Here is a 24,626-nt window from a genome sequence, read left to right as displayed (position 1 = left end):
GGAACAGGATTGGCTGTCCGAGAGACTCCGAACCTGGGGTATGCTGCAGCACAGCTATGTCGACCGAGTGTCGTCGCAAGCTGCCCCACTCGACGAGAAAAAGTAAAACCGTCCCGTCCTAGGCTGACTAGGCTTAGCTAGGTGGCAGCACAGTCGCGCCGGCAGGGGGCAGTGCCACAACCAGCCGACTGATATTTTCGTGTGACGTCAGAACCGGTGCCTCCCTGCGTAGACTGCGGCTCGGCCGGCTGGCTCTGAACGCCGGCCGGTGACACTGACGTCACGGCCCCTCAGGCGAGGTCAGGGCGCGAGCCACCGTTCGCCTGAGTGGCGGCCCGCGTGGCTTGCTGGCAGCCGCGGATAACAGCCGCGTTTACATAGGGATAGTTGCAAGCCTCTAGCTCCGCCTGTGATGTTGCAAAACATGCCAATGACGCTTTGCAATTTACACATGTTATATATTTATATATATATATATATATATATATATATATATATATATATATATATATATATATATATATATATATATATATATATATATATATATATTAGAGAGAGATAGAGAGAGAAAGGTATCAGAATTTACTTGTAAAAACACCGCTAATTATTCAGTACCTATAATGTCAAGGTTGTGAAAAACCGTTTTAACAACGTGTTGGCGACCACCAGCTGACAACGTGAACAGTCCAAGTGTTAAAATATGTCAAATTTAACGATGAAAACTGAATATGCGCATTGAAAGTCAAAGGAAATGCATTATATGGCCATATATGTCACCATGCATTATCAAAATATAATGCTGCAAGTGCGCGGTTGCTGCAGCGTACCAATAAAACGTTGTCACGACGTTTTACCACGACTTTCGGACCAAACCATGGCTTCACAACGTTCAGAACGTTGCTACAACGTAATTAAAACGTAATTTCGCAACTTACCGAAACACGACGTTGTGACAACGTTGTAGTAACGTTTCCTGTTAGCTGGGCACCTCCCGTTGGTACTTGCACTTGAGCCCGGCAGCGCTGACGTGCCTTTTAGACCAGAATTGGAGGTCTGCCTCATTTCACATTAGTCATTTGAGCCGGACAGGTCGTCGGGTCAATCACCTTCACACTGGTGAGAAAGAGCTACTAAGTAGCGAAATTTGCTACGAAGTAAGTGTTATTAGGAATGCTTAGTTCGATTTACTGAACATTGAAAGTGTTAGTTATATTTCCTATGATTTAGTGATATAAAAATATTTTCCTAGCGAATTAGCCAAGCACCTGGGAAACATGTCAAGATATGGTAGCACTTGTTTCATACAATAGTGACGCCAGAGGCTCATTTCCGACCGACGGAAAGGTCAAGGCGGTGTGTGCCCACGCTGCCGTTCTATTATAATTTTCACGTTTTTCGTATTTTTTTATATTTCAATTTTAATCTGTAAGTAAAAAGGTAAATATGTCCGTAGTACTAGCCTTCGCACTTTCCTTTCATCAGCAATTAACGTATTCGTGGACTTATTCGCTTATTCGAGCTTGTAAGGTGGTTTTGGACAGCTGGGTCTTAAACACATTGATTATGGTTAGGTATTTCATCCATGTTTTACAGTTATACCTACTCGTCATACATATAATGTACATCCAATTTTCTTATGCTTCATGATATGGTGCTTTTGCTGAGGTGTTGAGTTAGCTTAGTTTACTGTTGCGGATATAGATAGCTGTCGTAGATGTAGATTTATATGGTACCTACCTAAGTGACCCAATTTGTGCCCATATTTATTATACATCCTGTCATCCACAGAACAAAAATTATAATTCCTTATTGTTTACAGCTTATGCTCTCATGGAACATCTTTTCAAAGTTCAAGGAAATTGAGAAAGGCCCACTTTTCTGACACTGCATGTTGTGCCAGAAAATTGGTTTGTCATGTTTCCGCATTGATGCTGTAGAGCTGCATGCAAAGTCTGCTCTGCTGCACTACACCACAGGAAAGTGTAGTCCATGCTGACATGATTTTGACGAGTTGCCATCCTTTGTAGTCCGGTCCTTATACCTACTTATGTACCTAGCCCCTAGGTGATGCTACTTCAATATGTTTCAAAATTCATGATTGGTAAGGACATATTCTTCAAGCGATAGCTTAGAACCTAGTAGGTAAGTTCAAGTTTTCTCAATGTACCTAACTCAGGGTAAGATGTGCTGTGAAATTAAGCATGATCTCTCTTTGGACTTTGGTGATAGTTTTTATCAGCTTGCTGCTGGTGTCCCCATATAGGTAAGCTCTTTGCTGGTGTTTCTTGGCCTCTTGTTGGTGATTTGCTGAGACCATGTAAAGATGACTGATAAGAAATGGACACATCAGTTGATTGCCAGTGTGATGATGAAAAATGACATCAACATGATCCTTAGGAGAGGAACAGCCCCCTGTCTTTTCTCCCGATTTTGTCTTGAATATATGCTGTTCTGCTATTTAAGCTGTGCTAGCCCTATTCACTTTTCATGTGGGCAGAAAAGATCATTACCTGGGATTCTGGGAATGTTGTAAAATTGCTGTCATGTTCTGCAATTTTAGGCATGTTTCAGGGTACAGCCATGGATGAAGTATTCCTGGATAGGACACTCCCTATTCCCCAACACTAGCGCCGGCGACTTAGCGGCCGCCGGTGGCGGAGCGCCGAAACATCGGTGGCGAGTGCACCGGCGGCCGCCGCACCGGCGTGCGTGCTGAAAACGTATGGAGAGCGAAATTACCGAGCTTTAGCTCATAAGACACAGTCATTTCGAATGATTATTATGGCTTTATTTAGTCACGTCACTATCACATACGAAACCATTACCTGATGCCTATAAACTGAGCCGATATTCTTGACTTGCCGTTGCCGATGCAAACTATCGCCAAATATCATCGTTCCTCGGCAGTCAAACTAGTCCCTATTGATGATTTAATGTAAATATAAACTTATTTTCATGTTATCTCATAAAACTTAACTTTATTCTAACATTGGCTCTACTGCTGTAATCACGAACCTTCACTTGTCAGCAGAATTTAAGCGACTTTTAAAATTAAAACTGGGAAAATAATATTTTCAAGACATTCCTCAATTCCTGTTCTACCAGGTTCACAAAACTTTTCATCAAAATCGGTTACAGGTAAGCAATAAACGACTAAAGTATACAAAAAGACGCTCCGCCCATAGCACGCAATGCTAAAATGGCGCCAACGCCCTCGCCGTTGGAAAATCCGCCGCCGCCGCCGGGTGGTCGGAAAATCGGCGGAGTGTCCCATCCAGGAATACCTAATCTATGGTACAGCTTCTCCGCTTAGAGCATACAAAAAAGTTTAGCATAGGAGCGACAAGTGGGTGAGACTCCCACCAACAGCTAGCATAGCAATTGGATGTCTGTTTGCTTTCTTATGGCCTGGTAGTTCTTGAGAAGTGAATAGGTTGTTTTCAAAGTAATTTTATTGTTGGCTAGGCATCTATTGTGTCTTATCGGTCTCCCAAATGCATTTGAACTTGGGTGTGTCAAGGCTGCTTCTATCAGTTCTACCTATTGTTGCTGTCAGTATTCTTGAAGTCTACATCGAGCGACCCTAAGAAAGCCCCTCCTTTGTTACAAAAGCGGTTAAATTTTGCGCGAAATGAACCATTGTTGCTCCCTCTGCTCCAGAGTCAGCAGTATTCCGAGTAGCGCCTGCCTACCAGAAGTGCCGCCATGTCGTCCCGCACGTGTCAGCACTGCGGCTGCAGTGAGATCGACGTGGACGCCGGGCGCGGCGACGCCGTCTGCACCGGCTGCGGCTCCGTGCTCGAGGAGCACATCATCGTCTCCGAGGTGCAGTTCGAGGAGAACGCGCACGGCGGCTCGAGCGCCATCGGACAGTTCGTCGGCGCCGACGGCAAGGGCGCCAAGGGGCTCGCGGCCGGTGAGTAGTTGGGAGTCGCCGATTGGGGGGAGTGATGTTGAGGGAGCTGATGGATCGGGGACTCTGGCTGTATTAATTGCTTTCTAGTTTCTGGAGCTCAGTATTTGGAATGATGAAAGAAACTGATAAGTATCATTTGTAGTGAACTGATGCCTGCCGGATCATTGACAGATATAATCGATTTACACTGTCTTCATGTTATCTATGCTTGTGTCAATGAAGTATTTTAGCCTATATGGATCGACAATCGACATAGCCCATGGGTCAGATTCTAGATGGAGATATTAAAGCATAGACCTCTGTATACCTGTATGATTAAAGATATAAATATTAATTAATAGTAGCATAAATAGCATAAATAGTAGCATCACTCTGTATATCTGTATGATTAAAGATATAAATATTAATTGAAAAATCATAAGATATGCTCGAGTGACACAATCCCCTCAATCCCACACAATCGATTTATCATTGTTTACTTTACCTCGGCTCAGTAACAAAGCAGACGATAGGTTTCTTATAGCTGATCAGCAATTCTTTATTTTATCGAACTACATAGCATCTTGTTTTCATCCAGGTAGATCATTACCTAAGTTTTCTCTAACCGGCTTCATCTCGGGATGGAGCACCGCTCCCCTCCCGACTCCTCCCACCCGTCTGGCGAAGCCCCGTCTGGCCGTCTGACCTTGTGCCGCCTCCCACCGTGTTCCCACCCCGCCCGACACACTGCTACCTCCTGTCTTCCCCATCACCCCGCCCTTGTAGACCGTTCCCCCACCCCCACCGTCCGACTGACCGCAGCCACCGCACATCCGGCACGAGTGGTGTCCACCACCCCGCCGACACCTGCCGTGTTACGGAGCTCAATGTGAAACTGACCGGATACAGCCGTGTCTAACTAAATGACGTGCATGGTAGGGTTTCTGAATGAGGCTCAATTAATTAATGCTGATTTCCGTGATCGCCCCTGACTGGTCCAGTAATTTAATGGCCGCGCTCCAATGGTGAAGGCCATCCACTATGCGATGCACACCTGCAGCTGAGACGTGTGAAATATGAGTTATTCACGGGGAGTGTTTCGTCAGGGTTTTATCCTTTTTTTTAGTGACGACAGGATTATTGTAGCTTTGATTTTTCCATAATGCATTTGATGCGCTGCTTTACCGGAACGTGATCTTTGATATCACCGATGGGTGCCTCAGACCGTCGCAGTCCGGCCACCCCTAAACCCCAATAATGCTAGTTATCTATTGATTACAATGATCCACCTTTCTCTGCCGCAGGGTTTCACGCCGGTGCTCTAGGAAAGGAGTCCCGAGAAGTCACATTACGGAATGCGAAGAAAAAGATCAACTGGCTGGCTCAGCAGTTACGGTAATTCTACCCCTGAGCGACACCGACCGTAACTGATAAAGTTGTCATGGTATCATCTGGAATGAATCATCCTGTTTAGTCTTTTACGTGACCTGAGGGACTAGTTATATGTCATTTGAAGCTGTTGATTGGTAAAGGCTAGCTTTGCCTCACCCTTGAGTGACCTTTCATGTCGCTCTGCATCCGACGTCCGAGGCCAAGATAAATCAAATAAACATTCTCTTATTCATGGCGCTTGCTGTATGGGTCAATTGCCATTTGGTAGTTTCTTCTCACGACAACGAGCGATGTTTCTATTATTTCACGAACAACTTTTGAATTTAAATGGCAGTTGTAGCGTTTTACCCACTCAAGCCTACATTCGAGAGGTCTCAACTTGCTCTAAGTTTAACATTTTGCCAGCGATGTGTTTTGTCGTCAAAAAAGGTCTGATGAATGAGGAATAAGGTGTTCTAGAGTGCATCGTGGTACATTATTGCTTAAAAATCTTCATAGCGCTATTGGTACTCTGCCATGCATGACAGGGTGTATTTTCTGTTACAGACTGAACCAGCACTGTGTAGACACGGCTCACAACTTCTTCAAGATGGCGCTGTCCCGTGGTCTGACGCGCGGCCGGCGCAGTAACCAGGTGATCGGCGCCTGTCTGTACATCACGTGCCGCACCGAGGGCACACCACGTATCCTTTCCGGCAGGTGCCGCGACGCGTCACGGCGCTTCAGAGGGAGGAAGGCGGGTTATCGGTGTTCGAATGAATGTGACTACATGCATACTGCTTGGTTCTTCTGACGTCTTATGGATTGCATAATTTGATTCTAATTTGAGTTAGGTTGAGAACGGCGACAAGTGATTAGAATGACTGAATAATTTGATTACGTCAGTGAAACGCTTTTGATTCGAAATTGCTGTTCAACTTCGCTGATTTGACCGAACAAAACGTAGCTCACGCCTTGGATAGGCTATCTTATCAAAGTGCAACTTTTATCCAAGTTAATGGGCCAATGACGCTTTGACGTTACCTATCAGCATTTTTCGTTTCCCCCGCATGTATCATTGGCATGTATAACGGTCCTCATTAGATGACTTAAGTCGAGGGTCAGCAGTGTTGCTCGATTTATAGTTTTTTTTTTTATTCATCACCGATTCTAGCAAGCAGCAGAGCTAATTTTCGCCCTCCGTTCCGGTCGCCGATTTCTCAGCTCCGGACGTGGTGCAGTGATGTTATCACAGGCCGCGGGTTCCGCCGTGCCTGGGGCCACGTGGGGTGAGGGGTGGGTGGGTACTGAACGGCCCTAACAACGCGAGGGACGCATGAAACGACGTTTCGAGACTTCAGCGGGGACACTTAACCCGCGCCCCGGGGGGGGGGGGGCAGATTCTGCCCCCCTCCCGTTTTTCGCCAAGAACTTCTAAACGCGTTACGCCAACAACGTCAAACTTTCAGTACCTCATCATACATCAATTTGACACGTTGCCTGAAAATTTGAGCGAAATCCGTCGGAAAATTTTGAGAAAATGACGTTTTAGTGACGTCATGCTCGCCATTTTTGCCTCAAAAAACGGCAAAATTTCAAACGCCGCCAACATCTTCATTTTTAAAGGAATCAACACGTAACAAAAAAGGTTATACGTGATTCTACTTTGTCTATCAAATGGCTATCTCGGTTTTTTGAAAATTTTGGATTTTGGCCCAAATGAAAAAAACTGACTTTAGGACAATAATTATAAAAACCAAATTTTTGAGTGTATCAAAAAACCGGATTATACGTCAGAGAAGTGGTATATGTGCACTTACATACCAATTTTCAGAAGAATCGGTTCAAAAATGTGGGAGTTATTCAAAATTTTATGACGTCACGACACACAATTTTTTTGAAAAATGATTTCTTGGAAGTTCTAGACCTTGTATGGAAACCAAAATAGCACCATTCGATTCGCCGTGATAAACTACATCAGATAGACACCTTTTTAGGCCTTAACAACCAACCTCAAAATTTGACCTCACTTGACCTGACCTTAACCTGACATCGACCTGAAATTCATCCAGAGGTGGTCCATATCACTTATTGAGTGTGCCGCCTATAAAATCATATGAATAAAATGACCCATAAAACATGTGTCGCACATGCCCTTTTCTATATTTTGTTTTTGGTGACCTGACCTGACCTGACCTGACCTTGACCTTGACCTTTGAATGATATTGTATGTAACGAATATTGTCTTGGTAGCCTAAGAACACGTTTTGGGCAATCAGTCTCAGTCCATTCTTCGGCAACTACGGTGCAAGGCCGATAATGTAGAAACCTGCATTTTGTACCCTTGACCTGAACTTGACCTGACCTCTGACCTACTTAAACAAAAAATTGGGCTCTTAAGATCCGTCTTGTTGAGAGCTTTCGATTGCCGTTTTCCCCGTCTTTCTACGACCATCGGTTCGGAAGTTAGACAGGGGGGGGGCAGAATCTGCCCCCCCCCCGCAGCAGGGCGCGTATGGCTGAATAGTCCAGAGGGGCGTGGGTCAAAAAGCCAATCACTGTTTTTCTTTTGGCATTCAAACTGAAAATATTATCACTTCGTGATGAGATGGGCGACGATGTAGAACAATAGATCATGAATCATTCGCGCATGGTGTGCCAAATTTTTAGCCTGAAATGCCTCGTCAGGCAGGTCCGTCAGTATGGAAAAATGAAACATCATTTGATAGCAATCTCGGCATAGGCAAGGCACGCGACTTGTTCATTTTTACATTAAATATCTTGATTATGCATGCGTAGGCCTGATTAGGGACCCCTCTGATCTGGACGGGTAGACCAGTGTGTCGGCCGTGCGCCTGTGTGTGGTTGGCTTCCTTGACCGCGCCGCGTGCAGACATGCTGATCGACTTCAGCGATATCCTGCTGGTGGACGTGTGTGAGCTGGGGCGGACCTACATGGCGCTGGCCAACGCGCTCTGCATCAACATTCCCATCATGGGTGAGTACAGGGGCGCGCTAGGGCCCGTGCCTTGACTGTCCGCATCGGACACCCCGCCCTGCATATGTTCTCACCCTCAGTCTCACCAATTGGCATTTCTATTCTAGCTCAACCACGCACATACGAGTATCCCCTTATCATGCACAAAATAATGCCTTAATCGTAGACTAGATTTTGTATTATGCAGGTGCTATCCTGCTAATTCTTTATCTCCTTCATGCTGGATTGATTTGCTTATTATTAGCATTTATCCGTTAATCTACATTATGAACCGTAGATCATGTGTTGTTGATAATGATATTATTGTTGGCTATTTTACTATTGTATCATCAGTTGAAAAGTGGACCGCCATGGCAAACCCTACCTTATCGCACGATATTTTCTGAATTCTGGTCATCATTCTGTGATTCTCTTCAATCGAGTTCTCAGCTTTGATTTACTTATTCTTTGACGCCTTTCGATTTAGGAAGCCTTTACATAAACGTTTTGTTCCAATTCTTTAGCCCTGTTGTAAAGATACGTCTTCTCTTGACTTCCGATATTTTTATTTAGTTGGTTTCAGTTTCCTCATTTGTTGCTTTCAATTTGTTGAAGACGCCTTCATTCGTCAAAACTCTTCCTCGCTCTAACCACCCAAAAATAGCCGGTGCAGAGCAACGATGTCGCTCGTAAACTCGATGCACATCCAAGTGGGTTCTGCTCAGCATCGTTCGCTGGTGCTCGGGACACGTACCGCGTATTTCGTTCACCATACGTTTCCCGCAGGCCGGCATCGCTCAGGGCGAGGCTGTAAGTTGCCCGGGCGGCGCGCTTGCCGGTCACATTTTCATCAGGCGGCTCGCAGCTGGTACCGTGTTCCGTCGAGCTTTGTTGCCCTTCCGGCCCAGATCCCCGGTTGAAATACGCCACGATTTGTTGGCGAGATTGCTGTATTTATGGAGACAGATGTCCAGTTGCCCGAGCCGTAAACGTGACACGGCCGATCGACGCATCGGCAGCGAAATCGGCACGGCTGCCGCCGGCCCGCTCTATCAGATCAATAGGTCCGTGACCGAGCCGCAGAGTCACGGGCGTCACCGAACGTGACGGTGAGCGAGACGCCAGACGTGACGTCCGACCCAAATGAGGAACGATAAATATCAGCTCTGTACACTATAACACCACTCCCCCCGGCCCTATTGGGAGAGAGGCGGATCAAAACGCGGGCGATATACTCGTAAATGTGCTTCACCCATCACTATGGGCGACAGCGTAAAAGGATAAACCGGTAGGAATAAGTGGTCGGCGTGAACAACGATCAATCTGAACGTCACTCTCTGAATCCTATTCACAGACACACTCGGAGGAACGCTGAAGGGTTCAGCAAACAAAAATAGTCTCAGATCCACCCATTCGCCATCATTCGGCCACCACAGTTGCACATTATTCCATACGCGCGGTCGCTCCACCACTCATGTGCATTAGCACGGTCAGAACTTGTCGTTCCGCCAGTTCCTTGTGGTATTGTCGGTTTGTGGTATGGCACTCGCCCCGCTGGATCGGCCACGTTGTGTGGCCTCAGCCCTGCCAGTCCATAGTCAACAGTTCGTATCTCGAATATAGTCTCTCACTCGTTCACCACCCCGCGAACGGCGGGCCACTGCGCACCCGTCTGGAAGGTCGACGCTCCGCCGTCGTCCCGGCGCCGCCGTCCGCGCCGGCCCGCCGCTACAGTCTGGACTCCTCGGCGGGCGGCGACGGCCCGTAGAACATGAGCTCGGGGATCTGGCCGCCCTGCACGCCGGTGCCGTTGGTCGAGTCGGAGCTGCACTGGAACTGGAAGGTGACGGGCCCGACGGCCACCTCGCTCAGCCCCTCCTGGCCGAAGTAGGAGAGCTCGGCGCCGTCCAGCACCGCTGAGGCTGTGTAGTAGGTGTCCGGCTCCACCTGGGGGATACGCCGCGTTAAACCGGTGTCAACAAAAGGACTTATCTCTGATTCATCGAATGACTAAAGCAATGCTATCTACTCCTACACTATCAGATATCCTTTAGCATTACGTCAACTGTTGCTAAAAAAAAGCCGTGTGACAACCTTCACAATCGTGGACAAGTGCACCTCGCGCCGCGCTCTCACCTGGATGGGGTGTCTGAAATGCACGTGGAACGTGTTGCTGCTGCCGTCGGAGAAGAAGTGGGCCGTGTTCTCGGCCAGCACCCGGCCCAGCCGCTTCAGCTCCATGCGCACGCGGTAGTCGGCCGCGCCGTTGGACGAGCCGTACAGGCCGAAGCCCACGATGAAGATGCGCTTGTCGACACAGAACTGGATGCTGTCGCAGCGGCCGCGGTAGCGCCACTGGTTGCCGCGGTAGGCCGACGACTGAAAACGGTGGCACACCTGCAAAGGGAGATGGGGTTGTTAGGAGACTGCTTCTCATAATCATGTGGCGTGGTTTCGGAGACGAACAATCCGGTGTTTATGCTGCTCCTCTATCGGTACGTCACTAGCGCTGAGCGTAATTATACAATCGATCTCTTTCAAGTCAAGTTCATTGCAGCGCTAGATTGTTTGTAATTTTAAGCGGCAATCATCCGCGCTGCTCACCTGCGCCTTCAGTCCGGTGCGCGGCACGGCCGACAGCTCGATGGCCGGCTTCTGTTTGGCCGTGTAGTGCAGGAAGATGTCGGTGGTCTCCTGCAGTGTGAGGATGCCGGACTGGGCGGCCGTGTCGGCATACTCCTCCAGACTCATGGCCGGGATCCGTATCAGGTACAGCACGTCACCCAACGCCTGCGGGTGGACGGGCAGAGGCGAGTCAGCTCGCTGCAGCTGCGCCGGTGGCTTGCGTATAGAACATTATTGATTTGAATTATATTTGCTAATTGACCATCTCGCAATTTCTCAGACAAGCAATTCTTTGTGCAAAATGTGCCAGCTCCATCATGATTTACATCTTCGCTCTGTCCTATCGTCTCACCTCTCGCATCTTCTCCGGGGTGGGGTGGTCGACGCCGCGCCTCTGGCACTCCTCGCGCGCCCAGCTCAGCGCCGCCTCGAACACCACCACCTCCTTGCAGTTGAGCGTCTCGCGCGCCAGCACCGACTTCAGCGTGTTGTGGTCCACCTCGGTGAAGCCCTCAGAGCGTAGCGCAACCTCCGCCTGCGGGAAACAGCGACAAAATGGGTCACATGCGTGCATCGGTGTCGCCATTGGCGAAGACATTCGTAACTAATTCGTTCGATGTTTGGAGAGGGCATGATGTGAAATACAGCAACTCAGTGGAAGCTCATCAGCTAATACCGTTTCTTTTTGCTGATGACTACAAACTGAGCAGTGCCGGTGTCCACGTCAATCTAATCTGCCTGCAAGTCATACCTGAGCGTCGATGATCTCCCAGCAGCGCTGCATGAGCTCCGGCTCCTCGAATAGCCGGCTCTGGCTGAGCAGCAGACACGCGTTGCCCGCCGTCAGGCTCGTCTCCAGGTAGCTGACGCAGGCACGCGCCAGGAACGGCACGATGTATTTTTTGGCAGCGTACAGTGTGGCCAGGACGGTGTCCGCCTCCGGGAAGAACTCGTCCGTGTACAGATACCTGACAGAAAAGGCGCATATTGTTGTCACTGGTCGACTTACAAAACCTTGTGAGGAAAGTTACTGTGTTTTGAAGTGGATTATAGCCAACGCTTTAATGAATCCCGTCAGGTCGAGTGAATCGAGTCAGGTGGAGTGATGACAGCGGAAACGATCTAAAACCTAAAACATCTCACTCTTCTCCTCACCGCAGCATGACGAGGAAGGCGACAGGCTCGACGTCGGGCACCTCGATCTCGTCCTGCTCGTCGGCCAGTCCGCCGTAGAACATGGCGTAGAACACGGAGCTGCCCGTGGCCAGCACGTACTTGTGCGCTGGGATCCGCTGCGTGGCGCCTGCAGGGCACGACAACGCGGTCAACGGACGGACGGATGCAGTGGAGTTGGGGTATCAAGGAGGGTATCGTGGCCTCGATTTACAGTGATGAAGGTGAACTTACAAAATGAATGTTAACTTGCAAAACTGACAGCTTATTATTGACGTTGACATCTGTTGGACAGGAAGGGATAAAGTGTTGATCATTTATTCGTTGTTGGCATTCTACGTCCTCCGGACCACACATTGGCACACTTGTTGGCCGTCCTGCCACTCTCTGCCCGTGCCGGCTCACCGGGCGGTCCGGCCACAAAGTGCACGTCGGCCATCAGCTCGTTGTTGAACATGGCCGCATTGCGCTCGCGCAGGCTGGCGCGAGTCGCCTGCCAGTTGGGGTCGCTGGTGGAGGGCACGGGCGTGGGCGAGAGGCAGTGCGGTCGCGCCGCCGGCGAGCCGGGCGAGGTGGGCGCGCTGAACGGCTGCTGCACCTGGACGGGCGTCTCCGGAGAGTCGGCCGGCGCCGGCGGCGGCGGAGACAGGTTCCCGCCCACATTGCCGTACGCTGCGGTAGACGAGCCAGAGGTCAACGGGAGAACGTGGAGGACAGGAAAACGACACCTCCTGGCATTGAATTAGCAATTTAGTATGACGACACAACAGCTGGCATTGAACTAGTAGTTTTAGTACATTCATTGGAATGGGCCCATAGATTATGCATCACGGTTCCTTCGAGCACGAGATCCGGCCCCGGGACTACAGAGCATCTCATTATGGTGTTTTCTATGATTGTCCTATCATACCTTCACTTATCCTTCAACAACGTGGATATCTGATTTCCTATATGCGTGGCGGCATTTCCCCTCTTTAGACTTGAAAATGCAATGTTTTCACCTGCACAAGGTAGGAAATTAGTAGACAACGCTTCAAAATATTTACAAAATGTTTAAAAACGGTGTTTAACTGGAGAATCTGTTCTTCACCACGGGATAAATATGAATACACCATAACAGTGTACCAAAATCATATTTTTGCTTGGGTGTCAGAGGGGAAAATTGCTGACCAAAAAAAGGATGAGTGAAAATTGTCGGTCAGGTAAGGCCCAAAAAGAGTGGGAAAATGATCAAAAACATTAATCTATCTACAATTGTGACAGATGTAAAACAACCATTCCCGCAATTGCTCCTTCTCGGTGGGATTGGGAGTGGAAAATTGGGCTTGAAAACTGGAGGTGAGAGTGGAAAATGATTTGCATTTTGATGTCGTTTCCCACCCACATCTACAAATTTTGGGACACTGCACCATAAGTGGCTGACCTCAGGCATTCAAAAATCACTTCCTACTTTCTTTTTACACCGGTTGGAAAATTTGTAAGCCTGTTAGTCTTATAGAGTACAATTTATTCCATCTTTTTTGGATAGTTGATAGTCACTGGCTGTGCAGATTCCAAGGTTTGATAGCTTATGTCTGGTGAGCTTATTCTGAAGTCAGGTTTGCGAGTTGGCTGCCTTTCCAGCCAGGGTTGGATAAAAGCCGGCTTAAATTGAATTTATGCCAGCCAGTGGTTTAAACCGGTTTAAACCGGTTTAAACCGGCTTAAATTAATAAAAACCACCTTCAGTCAAAACATCTACTATAGCTTATCTTGTGGGTCAGTGTACTCGTTGGTGACTGTGCAGAGTCAGCAGGAAGTCAATCATTTGGTATTATGTCAACATTTTGGCATGTGATTATGTTGACAATCTGGTCAGTAGGTAACTAAGCTAAGAAACAAAGTAGGTATAAGGCATAAGCACATTCTTATCTTAACATTCGGTTTACCAGTTGAAAGTCTCACTTTATTTTACATGTAAAATGTATTCTGACCTATTTATATACACTGTGTTCTGACCAATCGTCTGGGGACTGGGCCAGTAACACTAGAAAAAAAAAATTATTTATCATTGTAGGTATCACCCATTCTGTGTTTTTTTTTTCAATTATTGCACAGGAAATAATGGTAACAACTCATTATTTATAAATCTTCTGAAATGTTCCTATGGTTTGTGTTTTTTCAGGTAGTGCATGTTGTTTTCTTGGTATAACAGTGTCCCTGACTAATCACACTTATTATTGTTTTTTACATGAACTTTGGAGCCTATAATGGTGGCCGTGCTGTCAATTCCTTTGTTTAGTGTCACTGACTGCTTAAGCAATAGACAGTTCCCTAGTAAATAGGCAATGTTCTGTATGATAGTTCTTAGGCCTTACCATTCACTGATCCTTGCACCATGCATTTGGCATTAGGTCATGTTTGCTACAGCTTCTCATAAAATTGAAATTGGCTTCTTTATTGAAGCTGTCTTAAAGACTTTTCATTCCATATACCACCCATGCCATGTAAGCAACTAGTTGTGTAAAACACTGCAAATCAAAATAAACATTTGATACAGGGGATACAGATCAATAATGAATGACATTATGTCAACCCCCAGGAAAAAAACATTACAAGTTAGCATGTATAATTGAAAGGTGTGTATAGAAAATGTGAAGAGAAGAAGCAGTTTAACCCAAGTGATGTTACGACAAGTTAACGTAAGTGGCTTTTATTATGTTTGTGCACACTGGTTTAAACCGGGGTGGCTTAAATTAGTTTATGCCAGCCGGTTTAACCCTCGCCCGCACATGCCATTTTCCCATCCTAGAACGCACATGGGGGGGGGGGGGGTGGTTGCCACCCCCCCCCCCCCGCGCCATTTCGTTCCTGTTGGAGATAGAGCTTAGCGGTAAAGACCAAAAAGATTCTTTGGGAAGAGACGAATCCATTATTGACCAGTTTTACCTTCTCAGGTCAGTCATTGACCTTCCAGGTCAGGTCAAACTAAAAAATGTTGCTGTTTTGGGTCACCGTTGGATATCAAGTGCGCTGCTTATCATATACCGATGACGATGCTGTTTTCTGGTGCCAAGCCAGCTAGAACCTCTTTGTCACACTACCCGACCAGATTTTTGCTGCTGAGGTCATCTCAGGTCAAGTTAGGTCAAGGTCAATTATATGTGTTTGTATGTCTGTTTGTGTCTGTGTGTATACTGATGTGTGCACCGACTGTTTTTGTGTCCATATTACATGAAATCATGATCTGAGAAGCTGTTACCAAAAATGCAGCCAAAAAACTTCACAAAAAGTAAATTCAGCTTGCCTAAAACGCAATTATCTTAGATGACCTAGGTTGACCTTGACCCTGACCTTGACACCTGTACATCGTCGAACAGCATGTTCCATGATAGGTGAGAGGTAAGACTGGCAAAAACGGCCGAAATCAAGGTGTCAAAAGCTCACAAGGCCCATGGCAAACGCAAGATGTTCAGAATTGGCCATTTGGGTCATGACATGACCTGAAAAACAAGGTCATATCTCCGAAACCAAAAGTCACAGAAACTTGAAATTTTCAGTGGACATCAAGAAAGGATAGAGGAGCAGCTATACGAAAAATCAGCCTTCTAGCTTTAAAAATGTTGAGTGCAGAGCAGAAAGACTACCTGGGGGGCTGGCAACCACCCCCCCCCCATGTGCGGGCGAGGGTTAATCCATGGATTAAACCGGTTTAAACCGGCTGCTGGCATAAATTTGCCAACCCTGTTTCCAGCCCATTATGACATTTTTGTCTTGAGGTATTTTTGTGTACAGCTTGAAAAGCTTGAGTTTGGATTGGATCCCAAATGGATCTCTGGATCGGATCCAAATGATTTCAGCTTTGTACCTATGGTCATTGTGCTCATCGGACCTTAAATGCCTATGTGCAGTAAGTACCCAGGCTAGGTATTAAGCTGAGTTCAAACTACAGAACTGCTGCATCAATTAAAGACATGATGCAAAATGTACAATTTTTGCTAAGGCAGATACACTGGCTAATAAATGCCCTGATAAATGTTTGTTTTCAACAAGTGACCTTGTGATGTCTTTTTGTATGGTTTGACCGCTCCAGCATTTATCAGCTAATTTTATGCTTAGTTTGCATGCAGCTTTAAGTTGACACTTTCTCTTGTCAATTTGAATTTAAACTGTTGAAAGAAAATTCAAAATGACCCAAACTCAATGGTATGTAGCTGATTAAGTCTTGGTCTAGGCGGCAAATATGGCGCGCTTTCGTCTACCAACCATTTTCCCAGGCTACCGCTTGGGTTATTTGCAGATTTTCCATGATTTGCTGTTTCACTGGTTTGCTAGCCATTCTTCACCTATGCTCACTGCTATTCAAAGAGCGATTCATTGAGAAAGAAAGACAAAACACTCAAAATGCCCCACCGCTTATGCCATCTGTGTTACTGATGGCAGCAAGTGCTGCCATATGGTCCAGTTATATTTGTGCCAAAATAATCAATATAAGCCAAGATTGGGCTTGGCGAATTTTTAGGCGGAATATCCAACAATTTTCGTTACATTAACCCGGTTTACATAGCATATTTGACGAGGCTCTAGCTCGTTGATTTGGCGATAATTTCGTTGCAGTGGTCTTCAAATATTTAGAGGGGATCATTTTGTAAATTGTTAAGCACCATTGGCATCTTTTGCAACATCACGGACGGAGATATAAGCTTGCAACAAACCCTATGTAAACCGGGTTATTGTGCAATGACCATGATGTAACTGTCACTAACTTGTTTCCCTTTTGATGGTAGGTAATAAATATCATTCAAATATGTTAAGATTCACATTTTCTGTGAAGTTTTCTCCAACCAATATAGATAGGTTGCATCGTGCGAGTCCGTGAACAGTTGATAACTTGCGTCCTTATTTTTATGTTGCGGCCGAAGAAGGGCGCCCCCCCCCCCCCCCTCTCTCCCTATAACCCATTAAACCTTTGCCATTTTGAATATATTTTTTTAACGTTTCGGCTTTGCTACTGCATGGAAAGAAATTGTTACCCGACCATCAACAAACCCCACCTTTCTGTTAGTTCCCGGTATCCCTCAGCAGGAGCCCTCCAGCATGCCTGATGTCGCATCAAATACCTGACTCCGCGTGGGAGCACTTTTTAGGAGGGATTGGAGGCATATGTAGCTCTAGCCCGGTCTTGAATGAGCTGGAGCTGGTTCTTTCTGGTGCTGATGCATAATGTCTCCCCTATGTGGTGTTCTGTTATCTCACCCCTCCACGCTGCCTTCCCCCACCCTCCTCTAACCCACCCGGCGCCATTCACCTGACCCCACCCCTCCCGTCCGGCAGACCCGTGCGTGTATATACCTGACCCACCCCACTCCCCTCTCGCCCGGCAGACCCGTGCGTGTACGTGCTGCGCTACGCCAACAAGCTGGAGCTGGGCTCCAAGACGCACGAGGTGTCGGTGACGGCGGCGCGACTGATGCAGCGGATGAAGCGCGACTGGATCCACATGGGTCGCCGGCCGTCGGGTCTGTGCGGCGCCGCGCTGCTGATGGCCGCTCGGCTCCACGGCTTCAACAGGACCGTGGATGACATCATCAAGATCGTCCGAGTCCACCAGAGCACCGTCAAAAAACGGTACGTGCTGTGGGAGCTGAGTGGTTCGGCGGGGAGCGTATTGTAGGTAGCGTTTGGGTGAGGGAGGTTATTAGTTAACATTTATTACTTTTGTGAGCTATGAACAATAACTGAGGTCATCGCCGAGAATGTCTGCGATTCGCGGTTCAATTGCCTTTGGCTTCTTGGCTGCAGAGACTTGAGTTCCAGTTGGATGGTTCTATCGCCACTTGAGAAGCATAGTGTGGAATGAGGTCGCTCGAACCGTATCTCGTCACACCGTCTGCCGCCTTCCACCCGGTCTGGCCACCGCGACTCTGACGTCCGCGACTCTGACGTCCGTGACTCTGACGTCCGTGACTCTGACGTCCGTGACTCTGACGTCCGCGACTCTGACGTCCCGCGGTGTGCCCCGGCAGCCTGTCCGAGTTCAAGAACACGCCGTCCTCCTCGCTGACGGTGGAGGAGTTCATGACGGTCGACTTGGAGGACGAGATGGACCCGCCGGCCTTCACAAAGTCGCGCAAAAAGGATAAGGAGCGCATCTCGCAGGCACGTGCCGTCATCGACCTCGGCGTGACTGGGGTACAGCGGAGACGCCGTTGGGGTTTCAGAGCCGAGGGGATCAGAGTGGGGCTGGTTGGTTATTGCTGCAGGGTTACTCTGAATGGTGGTTTAATTTGATGAAACCTTGTCTTGCTCTATGGCATGCCTTGACGTCCTGGCTTGCGAGACTGTAGATTGATAAATCATTACGAGTTGCAAGGTTGTCTGCAGTCTCTGTTAATTAAAATTATTTCTTTTTATTATATATATATAATTAATTATAATTAATCTAATTATTTAATTTATATAATATATAGTATTCCGGCTTCGATTGCCGAGGTCTGTTGCAAAATAACGTTTATGTAGTGGTTAGAAATTGCTGGCTGTACTTAAAGATCGAGTTCCTAACTTCCTAGCCCTGTCAAATAGTAGTGTCGAATTATGTTGAGCGAGGCAGGGAATTTAGCAGAAGTTTACTCAGTTCCGGTACGTTACAACGCTTTCGGTCGTGTTATATTTATTGTACATGACAGTTGTCCGAACTTGTGCCGAACTTCGCGCTCTGACCGAACTATTTTGTGCAGCTCAACGAGGGGGACGTGGCGCTGGAAATACAGGCGCTACGAGTTGAGATCGACAAGGAGCTAGAGGATCGAAAAAAGCGATTACGAGGCACATGGAACAATCCAGTCTGTGAGCCAGCTGTGTTACGCGCTGTTTGATAGTGATGTTTTGGTGTGTAGTAATCAGTTGGCAAATCGATAACGATGGAGCCATCAAGCATATATTGCAAATTGATCTTTTTCAGCTATGCATTTTGCGTACTTTTGCGCATTTTATGGACAAGAAATGATCATTTACTTTTTAAGCTGCTCATGTGTTGAAAATACAGAGCATTTCTATTCAACAAAGCTGTCTTGTATTTGACAGGACTGTGTCAGGCTGTCTGCTACTCTTCTGGCAAAGATTATGAATCATGAGCTTGCTCCCAAACCGCCCAACCACTCAAGTTTCACCTCGGTATCCTATCTCCCCTGAGACCCCTTTGCGATTTTCGCTCCCACCCTGACCCCCCCCCCCCCCTCCGGACAGCTGAGGACAGCCCGCCCGAGTCCCCGGGCCGCGAGTCGCAGGATGCGTCACTGTTCGTCCAGGAACAGACGCTGGCCTCCATCCGCGATATCGCCGGCGACGACATCGGCCCCGTGGGTGACGCGGCGCTCATGCCGCCGCCACCGCCGCCCGCCATGAACGGTATGGACTGCGGCAGGGCCTTGGCGGCGTGGGAGGTGCTTAAAGGATTACATATACGCGTTCTGAGCTATAGTGGCTGTATAGTTAGTTAGCTGTGTACTAAACTTTCGTTAGCGCGTTAGTTTTCTATAAATGCTGAACACCACCCGTGGTCCTATTCGTACTTATGGTTTTTGTTTGAAACGAAACCGATCTTGAAAGTTTTATCTTCGAGCTGCCTCGCTAAGATATTTTTTTTTCTAAAAAGTGACATCACTCTAGGAAGTTTCCGACGCATTTCCCATTCACGTGTCCGTCCATCTGCCCTCTCTCTCTCAGAGGAGCCGACGCCGCGCGGCGCCGAGCACGGTCTGGGGGTGAGCCGCCACCTGCTGGGGCTGACGACCACACCCGGCGAGGACCCGTCGGCCGCCGCCGCCGCTGCCTCCGACCAGGAGAACGCCAGCAACGAACTCGACCTGGAGGGCATCGACGACGCCGAGATCGACTCGTACATCATGTCTCCGCGCGAGATCCACTTCAAGACCAAGCTGTGGATGAAGTTGAACGCTGACTTTCTGAAGGAACAGGCCGGTAGGTGGTGGTTCGATATGACGGTTGGCAGAGGAGGCGACGGGTTTCCCACCGCTGGGGATTCATGGTGTTTGGTTGAAGGTTTAGATGTACGTCATACAGACAACCGAGGACCTTTTGATGAGTAATTCTGGAAGCGTAAATTTGTCTTTGCTTTTTGTGTTTACATGGTTTTACGAGTTGATTTTTGTGCTTCGTTCGTATCTTGACGTGCTATTCCAAGCAGAAAACGTTGTGCAGCTCGTCAGTCCTCATTGCCTCATTGGTGTTATCATTGGACTTAACACGAATGTCTCTCGCCATGAACTCTCCGAGAAATATGACGTTGATACGGCCTGCGGGCAGAGCTCAGATAGCTCTGATAGGCAGAATGAGCGGCGCGGTGGCGCGTGCGTCCCGTCCCGTGATCTCATTAGGTAATGAGCCGCCATGAAGAGTGCTGACTCGGTGACATGGGAGCACGACATGACAGTGCCGCCGTCCTTTTATAGCGCTTGTTCACGGAGTCATTAGGGTAATGGTAATTAGCATCCTGTCAGTCTGACAGTGCCGGCTGTGTTCGGTCATATGGACGGGGTAAAAAGGCGATGTTTTGTACCTGGTGTGTGATGCCATGTTATGCACTGCTAAATGCTCATGGCATGTTCGATAATTTAAAGGGACTATCCCACCTTCTAAAATGTTGTTAAAACCAGTTAAATTGTGCCCGACTTTATAGATTGGATGACCAGGAACACGGTTCTGGCATTTATTTTTCATTAAACATCTTAGGCTTCCCATATTCCAAACACAAACTTTCAAATATGTGACGTCACAGCCCAAAATTACCTCCTTCCCCAGGCCACATTACTGTCATAAAGCTGATTCTTTTTACTCTGTAGGCACCGCAACAAAGTTCAGACCAAGTTTTAAGCGATTTTTCAACGAACAAACCCATTTAAATCAGAATGACTAAAGGAGGTGACGTCACCCTAACGGTCGCTCCATGTTGAAGATAGGGCCTTGCGCAAGGCCCATTTTCAAATGAAGGGAACGAATTTCTTCAACACCAAGAGGCCGCGGGGGTTGCAGCCTAGATAGATAGTGGTTTCTGAACCTCGCCGCAAACTTGGCTATCTCTACTCAAACCCCATGTTAAAGGTGGGATAGTCCCTTTAGGGTAGCATTACATGGCTTTTTTAACTCAATTTGATGTAGAGTTAATTATTATGCCGCTTTTAACATTGTATTGTATTCAGACACCCCGTTAACTTGTTTCCTTTCACTTTTCTGATGTTTTTTTCACCTTGTGAGTGAGCTATTCGACACAGCTCATCTCAGCTTTAGTTATTTGTCTGTTCAGCCTTTATGCTGCTACCAAACATATCATGTCTCTTCTTTTCTGACCTTCTCTCCTCCCACCACAGAGAAGCAGAAGCGCGAGGAGGAGGAGCGGTTACAGCGGGAAAAGGAGGGGAAGCCCGAGAAGAAGAAGCGCCCGCCGCGCCGGAAGCGCAACACCAACCTCTCGGCCAACACGGCCGAGGAGGCCATCGAGAAGATGCTCCAGGAGAAGCGCATCTCCAACAAGATCAACTACGACGTGCTGCGCGAGATCACCGGCGGTGGCGTCAAACAGGAGGCCAAGCCCGAGGTCAAGGTGGAGGTCAAGCCGGACATCAGCGAACTCGTCATGCCCTCGTCACGGTAAAGACGGCGGGGGGGAGGGACAAGGCAGGTCCGTTGGAGTGCATGTGATGCTGGTCGGAGAGGCTTATCATTAATTGGCGTGCTATGACGACCAGATGACGATCGGTGGTGGCGAGTTCTTAGTTCTTTCATGTGTAGACAGGGAGTGACCATTGTCTGTCGTGTGTATAACGACGTTACTTGTCTCTTCGAGACGGATTGATTTGTTCCCAACTGGCATGAGGCCTCGCGTCCAACGAACTACTGGCAATTTAGAATGTTTTCGCTTATATGTCTATATTTCTGAGACGTACTTTTTGCATCCTCAGGTTGTGTGGTTTTGTGTAGCTGTCCTGTGCGTCGAGTGATGGACCTACCCACGTGAGTCTCACCGTCCCCTCCCTGTCTCCAGGAAGCGGCACCTGTCGAGCAGCGAGCCGGTCGGCGCCGGCCCGTCGCGGTTCAAACGGCAGCGCCCGGCTCCCGTGCTGCCGGGCCGGCCGGGCCGCGCTGCCCCGGAGCCGGAGCCGGAGCCGGAACCAAAGCCGGTGGACGAGTCCGGACCGGTTGTGGTGGAGTCCGGGCCCGTGGTGGTCGAGTCCGGACCGGTGGTGGTCGAATCCGGACCCGTGCAACACGAGGACGGTGAGAGCTGGGAGGGATCGGGGTGCAGTGTGTGTACTGTGAGGACATCATGGGAGGTGTGTTTGAGCAGCTAGCAGGTCACGGCGGGTGGACAATGTTGGAATTGCCATTTATGGTCCTGGTCCCGGGGAATAAAATTGTTCCGGAGAACCACCCAGTTTAAAAAAAAAAACAGTAAAATCATATGTTTGGCCTACGAAATGTGAAAGCTGATAAATTGTGTTACTCTCAATGGTATTTCTGCATATTTTAGGTGTGCAGCCCTCTGCAAACTGCGTGGTAGGTATTCTTTTTTCGACAAAAATGAGAATAACGCGAATACTATGCTATCGGTCATTCGGAAATCGTAACAGCAAGACGCGCTAGACCCCGCCCCTTAGATTGGCATCATCAGCGTATCCATTTTTCATCTAGTTCGGCAATTAAACCCAAAAGTTTATATTTGCCCCCAAAACAAACTTTTGCATTTTGTCGCCACACAAGGCGTAAACTTTGTTTATTGATAAACCTAATCGAAGGAGTGGAGCATGGCGCATCTATTTGCAGTGAGTTCCGACCGACTGATAACATAACCTTTGAGTTATTATCGGTTTTGTCGAAAAAAGAATACCTACCACGCAGTCTGCAGAGAGCTGTACCTAATAACAACAATTTTTTATCACAAAGGCTGGAAAATTTAGAAGATGTCGGGCGCCAGAGTAAAAATTTGTAGAGGAGAACAAAATTTTTTGGACCCGACTGGGACCAGCAAAGGGTCTTATTTCCAACATTGCGGGTGGAGCTGGGAGTTGACTGGCATATGATGGACCATAACTGCAGAGGACATTTCTTTGTGTTTATTAATTTCAAATTGATATTATTTATTTGGATGAACGGATTAAGTGCTTGAAACATTTCACCTATACTGCGTTCGTTGAGCCTATTTTAAATGCCAGCAGGCAGCAAGTTCACTTACTGTTTTATCTTAGAAATTAATTATCTCTCTTCATTGCTCGACAGACCTACGTCTTGTCTCCGTTCGAATTTATTTGTCGCTCCCACTTTACCGTGGCCCTCCACTGACCCGCTGTCGACTTCCTTCAGACGAGGACGAGGGCGATTACGAGGAGGAAGATACGGGAATGCTGTCCGCCGCGCAGCTGCTGAGCCAGCACGGTGGCGACGACTACGGCGGCTACGACGAGGAAGAGTACTACTAGTACCTCCCGCCGGCCACAGGTGGCACCACCGGCGCCAGCCGGCCAGTAGGGCGCCGATCAGGGCTGGTCGGTCGGCTGAATTTCTTCCGGTTCGTGCCTAGGGTTGAGATAGTTGGTATCAAAGACATGCCTTTAATCAGTGTTTGTCTGTGATTAGGTTGCGTGAGCTGTTAATATCGGTGGGATTATTTCAGGGGTATGGGTTTTTGTTTTGTAAACTTGCAATTGACAGATACATATGCTGGACTGGTACACTTTAGGAACTTCTCCAGAGTATTAAAAGTGCTTGATGAACCAAAACTGCGTCACTGTGCTAGGCGTTGAACGATTCATTGTGTATCAGGTTCTGTGTGTCTGGCTGCTAGCTGGGCTGTAGTGACGGCTAGCAGGGCTTAGTATCTGCTAGCTGGGCTGTAGGGGCGGCTAGCTGGGCCGCAGGGGTGGCTAGCAGGGCCGTAGGGGGCGGCTGGGTTTTCGTACGTCTCTGCAGATCTGCACAAAAACCAGTTGCTAAATGATATTATGGTGCTGTGCGAATGTATTGTCTGTCCTTGCTGAACGTGTAGCGCGCGTGTTAAACTCGCTAGCGTATCCGTGTGTGGCGCATCGCTGAGAAATTATTTATTGCATGACTGAAAACTGCTAATGCGTTGGTGATGAAGCGCTCAGTTGGTGTAAAATGCTTACGGACCTCTGCGTTCTACTTGGAACAATCTCGTATCAAACTGAACAGGTTCCTAGCATTATAGACGTGCTCTTTCAATTTCCTACAGCAGATATAGTTTGCTCGCATTATATTATGTTCTTCTGGCCAGATTTCTCTCCCAGTAATGGTTAGCCAAGGTACACTCGCTCCATCTACGTTCGCTGTCTTGGCACATTGCCGAAGTGTGTATTATGCTGCCATTTCGCTATCGGGACTCGAGATGTCCCGGAGAGAGTACAAATGGTTGAGAGAGATTCGGTTGGGGGCTGCTGATTGTGCACTTTGTTTCGCCGGCGGACGCTCCGTGGATCTGTACCTACGGTGTACAATGTGACGGTGGCGGACCGACGGGCCGGCTAACCCGCCGTTAGGCCTCCATGCTACAATACACGGGAATTTCGCTGA

The 24,626-nt window shown here is 48.0% G+C and overlaps 2 protein-coding genes across 4 annotated transcripts; one reads left to right on the top strand and one right to left on the bottom strand.

Moving 5' to 3' along the window:
• The first annotated feature begins 999 nt into the window (after positions 1–999).
• Positions 1,000–24,626, top strand: LOC122381328 (transcription factor IIIB 90 kDa subunit-like). Of its 3 annotated transcripts, none has more exons than XM_043365365.1 (13): positions 1,000–1,119; positions 3,664–3,919; positions 5,203–5,293; positions 5,837–5,973; positions 8,163–8,267; positions 17,408–17,651; positions 18,050–18,182; positions 18,761–18,869; positions 19,269–19,430; positions 19,749–20,003; positions 21,410–21,689; positions 22,084–22,316; positions 23,400–24,626. In XM_043365365.1, exons 2-13 carry the CDS (start codon positions 3,709–3,711, stop codon positions 23,513–23,515), a joined length of 2,076 nt encoding a protein of 691 aa, XP_043221300.1. In that variant the 5' UTR covers positions 1,000–1,119; positions 3,664–3,708; the 3' UTR covers positions 23,516–24,626. The 3 variants fall into 3 exon arrangements, with proteins under 3 accessions (XP_043221300.1, XP_043221297.1, XP_043221298.1); XM_043365362.1 differs by lacking the exon at positions 1,000–1,119 and adding an exon at positions 1,312–1,440; XM_043365363.1 differs by lacking the exon at positions 1,000–1,119 and adding an exon at positions 1,324–1,428.
• LOC122381329 (BTB/POZ domain-containing protein 6-like) lies at positions 9,179–16,486 on the bottom strand. The gene is made up of 8 exons (XM_043365366.1): positions 16,290–16,486; positions 12,450–12,716; positions 12,027–12,174; positions 11,623–11,839; positions 11,224–11,406; positions 10,851–11,036; positions 10,383–10,643; positions 9,179–10,193 (listed from the first exon to the last, which is right to left on the bottom strand). The coding sequence occupies exons 1-8, from the start codon at positions 16,360–16,362 to the stop codon at positions 9,975–9,977; spliced, it is 1,554 nt and encodes a 517-aa protein (XP_043221301.1). The 5' UTR covers positions 16,363–16,486; the 3' UTR covers positions 9,179–9,974.

This window comes from Amphibalanus amphitrite, unplaced genomic scaffold (assembly GCF_019059575.1).
Source record: "Amphibalanus amphitrite isolate SeventyFive unplaced genomic scaffold, NRLGWU_Aamphi_draft 000118F_arrow, whole genome shotgun sequence".
Taxonomy (NCBI): domain Eukaryota; kingdom Metazoa; phylum Arthropoda; class Thecostraca; order Balanomorpha; family Balanidae; genus Amphibalanus; species Amphibalanus amphitrite.
Note: the sequence above shows the minus strand (reverse complement) of the source record. Positions and strands in the feature narration are given on the sequence as shown.